The following is an 8,871-nucleotide window of genomic DNA, read 5'->3' as shown; positions in this document are numbered from 1 at the left end:
ATTTAGTATTAACAAATCATTAACAAATGACAACAATGCAAAATTGCTATTTCTTAACGCATTACAATGCAATCATTTATGAAAAGGGAACTCAGCATGTCTTCTATTGTTGGGTAAGAGGAAAATTATTTTTAGAGAGTTGGGTTGTTTATTTTGATACAATAGGTTGATTGAATTTAATTATTTTTAGTTTTGCTATTGGTAATTTTTGTTGTTAGGCTAATTTTTTTGTGCTTGTTATTTTATTTTATTTTTAATTTTAGATCTATTAATTTTTTTTATGACTTTTAAAAGGATCAATGATATTGTTAAGGGGTAGCCAAATGTAATTTTATTGAACCAAATGACTAAAATTAGTAGCTATATATATACTACTATTTTTTTTTTAATAAATAAAAATTCATTATACAATTCCTCACTTCCCCCCAATATTCTCCCGTAATCTTGTGGAGCATGTTGTATTGACATGTTGATATTTGGGGTGAGTCCCAAACATAGCATATAGATAGGTTGTATCTTCCGAACTTATGAATGAATTCCAAAACTAGGGCCCTATGAGACAAGTTGATATTTATTGTAAATATTAGTTGCATAGGTAGAAAGCACAAAAAACAAAATGTTCATTTAAATTTCACAATTTTTTGTTAAAGCCAGCCCATAAAGGGGGTAAGTTTAGAGGTTTATTGCTTTTGGAATTCCACATCAATTACAACAATACGAAAGCTAAAAGACAATTTTTGTCTAATGTGTTAAGTGAGAGCATCTTTTGAGAATCTTAAGGATTTGGTTGATAGTGGATTTTGGTTGGTATTGATTGTGGATGTAGACGTAGAGTTTGCCAAACTACATTAAATTCTATATCTTGTGGTATTTGATTATATTATTATTGTGTGTTTTCACAACAATTTTGATTTTGAGTAATTTGTCTATGGAATTATTAAGAAATGATTACAACTGATTCAAAGCTTGTTTCTACATTTTGAAATGCCTTTATCAGCTGAATTCAATTCAGTAATGCCTTTAGCAAACCCCCCCCCCCCCTCCCCCCCCCCAAATATCTGAAGGCTTGTTGATGATTTAATTTAAACCCTCACGTTCATTGAGTGTTTCAAGCTCCCAACATGAAGCACATGTTGTCCCAAGGCAACTTTCCTGGTTCCAAGCTCATCCACCACACTCAAGTCCTTGCAAACATCAACCTTGAACTTGACCAACGTTTCTGTTTGCCCTGTCAAGAAGACCTTCTCAAATCCCAGCAAGTGCTTCCGAGGTGAGTTGTGTATTGATGGAGGAGTAGTGAACAAGAATACTGTATGGCTTCCACTAATACTTCCCATGTTTTTGACTCTCAGGTGAATGTCAAAACCCAAGTTTTGACAATGCTGCTCAGCAATGTCTAATGACTTGCATCTTGTAGAGCGACAAACGTGGCCCTCTTCTAAGGGAACGGAAACTAACTTTGGTGCTTGAGCTAGGTGGTGTTTGATATTGGAATAGCTTAGTCCATCTCCAAATGAATACACTGTTTCTCCGGTGTAGAACCTGTAGGTCCGGCCAGGGTAGCCAGTGGCAGGATCTGGCCTCATGTTCATGTTTGTCATGGGGACCTTGTCTACGTATGCTTGTGGATACCATGTCATGGGTAATCTTCCACCTGAAACAAAGAGCAGTTGATTGGCATGCAGCAAAAGAAGTCATGGAAAGATGATGCCTAGAATATGACTTTAGAAATTTAAAATTTTGATAATGTGTATAATTGATTTGTACATCTCAAGAGAAAAATTGATCTGGGAATATATAACTTGGAATTTTACTAAGTTAGGAGAGTAGTATCATAAAGCAGGAGATGACATTAAACTTACTTGGATTATAATACCCAAAAATCACATCCGCTAAGGCAGCTCCTCCAGCTTCCCCAGGGTAACCAATCCATAGGATGCTTGTAATTTTATCATCAGTTTTTGCAAATGAGATGTCAAAGCCCCCTCCAGACATTATAACAAGAATGACTGGTCCTTTGGATGCCTTTGCAACTTCTGTTACTAAAAGTGTCTGCTGTCCTGGAAGATTGAGGTCAATCCTGTCACGACTCTCTGCCTCGATAGATTGATCTGCACCCATTATAAGTACAGTGGCATCTGCTGAGGCTGCTATTTTCTTGGCATCATCCACCTGCGCAGTGCTGCAGGCCACATTGGAGCAGCCTGGCTGATAAGTTGTTGCAACTGAGGCTGTCAGACCTTGCAAAGGAGTTGTATATTTGCATGGAGTGCCTGCAAAATTTAAGACAACATTAGACATCAATTTTAGAAAGATTTAGAATCATTTTTTTATCTCAAACTTGAATGACCATCTATTCATTCAATTTACCCTCGCTAGTTGTTCAATATTATAAATCAAATGATTAAAGATTTTGCAAAAATATCTTAAAGAATATTGATTCAGTGATAGCCACATCAAAAATTCAAGCAATGTATGATGGATGCTTGAACAAGGGGCAACCAGACAAAGGTATGTTTTGACATTTGCCCCACCTTCATAGTTTCCAATCATGGTTTTTGTGACATTGGCGTTGGGACCAATTACAGCCAAGGATTTGATGGCAGTGGGAGACAGAGGCAGTGAACCGGGACTGTTTTTAAGCAGCACTATCCCTTGCCTAGCTGTTTCACGGGCCAGTTCCTGATTCTCTTTGGTACACACATCTTTTGGACCCAAATTGCCATAAAGTTGCTTGCTTGGGTCACCATCAAAGAAGCCAAGTCTCATTAAAGTTGCAAAATTGTTAGAAATGGCCTTGTCAATAGCCGCCTCATCCACAAGTCCTCCTTTTACTGCAGCTTCTGTGTGTTGACCTAGGAAAGATCCACAGTTAAGATCCAATCCTGTCAAATTAAATCAAACAGAGAATCATTTAGTCACCACTACAAGCAGGAAATGTAGGATATACTGCACTAATTGGACATGATACCAGTAAGTGATATACTCAAAATTCTGGTGCCGAAAGGTAACAGAATGCTGATAAATTTGGATATGACATCAAAAGGTAATGTACAAATTAATTTTTCCCAATCCCTCAACACTAATTAATTAGTGTTAAATTTTGCAAAATATTTCAATAATTTTATTGCTGAAGCATTTCAGTCATACCAATTTTTTACATGATCATTGATTTTAATGCTTCATGATCTAAGAATGGAAATTAAGTTACCTGCCAATATAGCTTTGGCTGCAGCCTCCTCTGGTGTTTTTGTGTAGTGTTGAGAATTGTAGAACACATCTACCGAATCACAATCAGAAACTATGTATCTGCAGCAACCCAATAGTCGTGTCTAAATAAAACAGTGGTAAGCATCTTGGATTATATAATAGGAAAGATGAGGTAAAATTAATACCCATTTAGTTTCCATTCGCCTCGGATGACTCCAGCAAGCAGGTCCGGGTCTGCGCAAGTTGGCTTACCATTAACCTTGTTGTAGGAACACATGACACTGGCTACATTGCCATCAATAACACAACTCTTGAATGGTGGTTGAAATGTATCATCCAAATCTTGCTTTGTTACCTAACTCATCAAAACAAAATAAGAGAAAGGAAATGAAAATTATGATCCTGAAATAAAATCTAATTAACCCATTACCACCAAAAAATTCAATTAAGGTAACTTGTAAATTACCACAGCATTGAAATGGTAACGGTCTGTCCCTTTCCAATTATCGACATCATAGGCTGTATAATGTTTACAACATGCAGCAACCTTAAGTCCATTTGGATCACCATCTCTTTGTTGAAGACCTCTAACGTAACCGGCTCCATATTTACTTGAAAGCAATGGGTCTTCTCCTGGAGTTTCCTGGCCTCTTCCCCATCTGGGGTCTCGAAATATGTTAATATTTGGTGACCAATATGTCAAGCCTGCTAGTCCCACATTGTACATTGCTCTTGCTTCGGTAGAAACCACCTACACACCATAGACAGTAAAAGTTCAATAATTTATATGCCATGTCAATTGTAGATCAGTATTAGGTAACAGCTGCAACTGCAACCTATGCATTGACTTAACTTGAGATCATTCCTTCATTTTGAATTCCCAAACTTTCTGCGTGTGCAATTAATCGGTTCAATATTTTTGTTCTAAAAGTTCCTACTCCTATACCGGAGTCTGACAATACATTTATGCATATGGTATTGGAAGAATAATGAAAAACCATGCAACAGTGTCACTAGAAATAGTGCCTTCAAACTTTGAAGACATTTACACGACACTCAAATTTCAAAATTTCCCACCTACCCAACTGCTCCAACTTTCAACGTTCAAACCAAATTTTGTCCAGCTTAATTTGATTTGATATTTTTTGGTTTTTGCACCTCTTGGTAACTGAAATTTTCTACTCTAAAAACAATTATCTTGGTAATTGTCCATTCTACACGTATTGTATTCTGTGAAAGTCATTAGTTATTTAAAAATGTCACTGCTAATCAATCACCATCGCTATTCCCTACTCTGCAAGCTGGAAGACTCACAAAAGTCTCCATAGATTTCAAAACACTGCAGGCTGCACTCTAATTATAATCCCACCAACTACCATACCCTTTTATATATTTATTTACATTTATGTGTTTCTTTTTCAGGCTAAAGCGAAAGTGAGTCATTAAAGAAGTTAACCTAATAACTATCCTCCACATGCTTTTGTTAGTTAACCATAAAGAGATCAGTCCTCCTCATATCCATAAAGATCTCATAGGAAAAGCAATGAAATGATGATCAGTTCAGATCAACAGCTGTAAATGGCAGTTGAATATTATGTATGTCTTTTGTTTAGAAAACAACATATAACCGGAAATGAATAAACAATTAAATATACATCTTTTGTGAAGCACTAGTTGTTTTCACACTCTCTCACTAACTCACTCTCTCTCTAGCATTAATCTATTTGATTATAATCTTTTTCATTGTATCTCAGACGGCAAGTTGAACAAACAACATCAGAATTTAATTAGTGATATTGATGAGGATGTTGACACGTTTTTACAGATGATAAAATCATCATATAACCAACACAATGAGTTCTTCTATCTAAATCAAACTCACCCAAAAATAGTTCACATTTCCATTTCATCAAAATTCTTATTAAAAAAAAAAAAAATTTCAGAAATGCAATTGTAAAAAAGAAAACTATCATCTGAAAGATCAGAGAATGCATAAAGACATGGCAATATGAAAGGAGCAAAAGGAAACAGAAAAAGGGCATCATCAAGTCTTTGAAAAGTCAAAATCTTACCCTTCCAATGGCTTCAAAGAGAGAAGTATTGAATGTAGCAGCAGTGAGAATAACTTGAGGAAAGCTAGTAGCTCCAGGTACCACATTGGAAAAACGAGTCCCTGGGCCCACATAAGAGACTCCATGAAGAGCTTCAGACCACCACTCATACTGTGGTATCCCAAGCCTACTCACACTCCCTGCTTTGTTCACCAAGAACCCAATTTTCTCTTGCAATGTCAGCCTCTTCACCAAGTCCCCAACTCTCGAATCAATACCCAAAGACGTGTCACAGAACCCCAAGCTCGCCAGGCTTGGGTTGCTCTTAACATCACAGGCAAAAACAGGTGATGATTGGCCTAAAACCCGGCTGCAGCTAAAGGAAAGCAAAGCAAAGTATATGGAAAAGCAGAGCAAAACAGAGACCTTCGGTGCTCTGTTTGCAATGGTGGTGGCAATAGCCATCGAGTTTGAGACAAAAGAAAAGGAAAAATTGTGGTGCTTGAAAAGCACAGGAATATCTTTCTTGGGCATGTAGATGAAGTGGGTCGTTATATATAATGTTTTTTTTATTTATTTTTTATTTTTATGGTAAGCAGATATAATATCTTAATAAAAGTTACAAAACATGTTGTGTTTTTTTGGTGACCCGTGATAGATGACTGATTGGGAAGAGGATGAAAGCTAGTTCTCCGTTGGCATTGGTATTAAATGTGGTTGTTTGTACGTTTTGGTTTAAGAGAGACAGAGAGAACCAGTCGGGACTTGGGATAGAATCTAATCTACGAGTCAGTTTTCAGGACTCAAGCTATATAGTAAGAGACGAGTCCGTGAAGGGCAGCCCTTCTCTATTGGAGGGATTCTTTTGTTTGGATTTGGAAAATAGTGCAAAGTGTCTGTGTGTGTATGTACTTTGTATGGGTTGGGTGTGTGTGAGAATAGAAAATACAAATGCAGACTTTGACACTTTGTTGAGTGAAGGAAATTAATAGTAGATAGAATAGATAAAGGCATTGTTAAGGTGTCTTACGTTATTTGTTTAGATTAAGGAGCTGTTTGGTAGCGTAACTACAATATTTAAATAACATTATATGTATTTTTATATACTTTTTCATCTACATATATATTTAAAAAAATACAAATAATATTATTAAAAAAACGTTATTAGAATAATATTATTAAACACCCTCTAAATTTTATAATGATTTCGATTGGTTTTTTTTTTTTTATTAAAAATTTTTTATAGAGAGTCGAGTCGCTTTTAATTTAATAGGTATCTTTATATGTGACCAACGAAACAAAAATTACTAACTTTGACTGAAAATAGTTTGACTACTTAGAAAAAGTTGATTGATTGCATTAAATTATCATCTATGCCATATTCTTAAAGGCACTCAATAACAGGACCATTGTTTTCATGTTCTCATAATAGCATAACATTATTATTATTATTTTTTTATATAAACAAATAGTAGAACATTATTGGAGAGAAATAGGTTAAAAATCTCGTAAATCTCGAAATTGGGTGTTGTTCAGTTGTTGTTTTAGCATGCTCACCAATTCTGAGCTATGCCTATGAGAGTGTGGGATACGGTGGCTGATATTTCGGCTCTAAAATAGCCAAGCCGGTACAAGCCCAAGCTAATAGCATAGTCACTGCTCCCAAGTCCCAATCCTGTGAGCCTAAGTTTGAGAGTGGGGTTCCCATTTGCCTACTTCGACCTATCAATTATAAATGTGTTACAAGACCCATCATTTTCATGGACCTATTAATCTCTTCTTCTTCTTCATTTTTTTTTTGGTGAGATACAAGAGCCATCGATCTAATTATATCCGACCTGTCTCCACTATTTCAAGAACCAACTTGTAACCAAAAAAAAAAAAAAAATTATAACAGTGCCATCAATAGTTGATAAATCTGTTTCTAAAAAAAATAAAAATAGTTGATAAATCTAGATCATTCCGGTCCATTGGATAAATGAATCGATGATTGGGTGACCATTTGAGTTTTTTCATGTCCTTCGAATTACTTATTTACTTTATATATATATAAAAGAAAAAATGCTTCGGATGTTGTTTGGGGCCGATGGGTCGTTTGTCTTGTCATTTATGGTGGAGGGGTTGACATATTGATGTGGCATCCAAGATGGACATTATTATTCGAAAAAAGGTGAGTTTTCAAGTCGTAGTTCAATGGTCGATATAGATTTTGAGAGTACCATTGATGGAGATGACAATCAAGGACTCAACTAGACAGGCAATTGCACCATTGTTCACGTTAGGTGAATTGGTATTTTTCCAATCCTTAAAAGCTTGAGGGGTTTATGGACTCAGATTCGACTGGTTGCAGGGTGAAAAAGGGTGGGATTATACTGTTGATTGTGAAAAAAAAAAAAAAAAAAACTACTATGTACGCAATTGCCTTCCACCCCTGAATGTAAAATGGCCCCATAATTTTGGTTCTAAATCATACTTTCATACATAGCAACTAAAAATAAAGATATGTTTTGAATATATTGATTTTTTTTTGGGTTGAAAAAGTGGCGTTATGAAAAAATGGAAGAAACCTATTGTAGGGGGCAGCCTGAATATGACCCACCTAGGCTATGTAAGGCATAATTAAAAATGCTCCACCTTGACATGAGCATGCCAACGAGGATCTGTCTTTGTCAAGGATATAAATTGGTGCACTAGGAAAATCCGCCGGCTGAGCACAAGATTCAGAGGCAGATACAAGTTACTAGAAAATCTTCTCAATAGCAGAGTTTGGGTCTCACTTCTAGCACACGGTGAGACATGTAGGAGCAGTGATATAGATTTTGAGACCCACTCAGGTCCCACAAGTGGAGAGACCCATGCACAAGTAGAATATTCCATCATCATGATGGGTCCACTAAGAGAAGGGTATAAAAAGGGAAAGAAAAATCAGAGTAGGGGTTGGAACCGAAATTTGGGAGTGAAACACGAGAGAGAAAGTGAAGATAGAAAACAATCTCAAGGATAAGAGAGTCCAACTCGGACCTCAAAAGGGAGAATTTAGCCACTTGGTAGCCTCCTTGGCTAGTCAAGATTCTAAGCAGACCATTATCAAAACACCATCCAGCCACCACCTCTTACAATATGAATTGTTTCTGGGACCTCCCATTATGGGCTAAGTCCAGCCCAAAATAGAAATTAATTTTAGGGTTTGATCCCATCCAGCCAAGGGCTGTTGGGAAATTCACCACCACACCCATATTTTCCTTTTTGCTCTTTCTTTTGAGAAGTATCTCTTGACAAACTCACTATTTGTCCCTTTTACCCCTAAATTTATCTTTAAAAGTCATATTGAAGGTGAATAAGTTTCTTTATTCTTTATATCTTATACTTTATATATAGTTGAAATGAAAAATTGTAGTAGCATAAATATGAATTTTAGTTAACCCATCTTTACTTGTGAACGTTGGAATTATTGTAGACTCTGAGATTTGGTGAGTTATAATAGTAATTTAATATATATATATATATATATTGAAAAATGGTGATTTAATAACTTTGATTTACAGTTTTTATGATTTAAAAGTGATTTTATTTTAGTTATATTATAATTTTATAGTGTAATTGGCATTTC

General features: G+C 35.8%; 1 protein-coding gene across 2 annotated transcripts; it reads right to left on the bottom strand.

Annotated features, from left to right (window-relative positions):
* Positions 1-1,034: 1,034 nt before the first annotated feature.
* Positions 1,035-5,819, bottom strand: LOC112022892 (beta-xylosidase/alpha-L-arabinofuranosidase 1). 2 transcript variants are annotated; one of them, XM_024055518.2, is made up of 7 exons: positions 5,283-5,819; positions 3,677-3,961; positions 3,396-3,565; positions 3,212-3,309; positions 2,535-2,885; positions 1,863-2,273; positions 1,035-1,654 (listed from the first exon to the last, which is right to left on the bottom strand). In XM_024055518.2, exons 1-7 carry the CDS (start codon positions 5,793-5,795, stop codon positions 1,083-1,085), a joined length of 2,400 nt encoding a protein of 799 aa, XP_023911286.2. In that variant the 5' UTR covers positions 5,796-5,819; the 3' UTR covers positions 1,035-1,082. The 2 variants fall into 2 exon arrangements, with proteins under 2 accessions (XP_023911286.2, XP_065631313.1); XM_065775241.1 differs by lacking the exon at positions 5,283-5,819 and adding an exon at positions 4,064-4,194.
* Between the last annotated feature and the right edge of the window lie 3,052 nt (positions 5,820-8,871).

Source organism: Quercus suber, unplaced genomic scaffold (genome assembly GCF_002906115.3).
Source record: "Quercus suber isolate HL8 unplaced genomic scaffold, Cork oak 2.0 scaffold_107, whole genome shotgun sequence".
Lineage (NCBI taxonomy): Eukaryota > Viridiplantae > Streptophyta > Magnoliopsida > Fagales > Fagaceae > Quercus > Quercus suber.
Note: the sequence above shows the minus strand (reverse complement) of the source record. Positions and strands in the feature narration are given on the sequence as shown.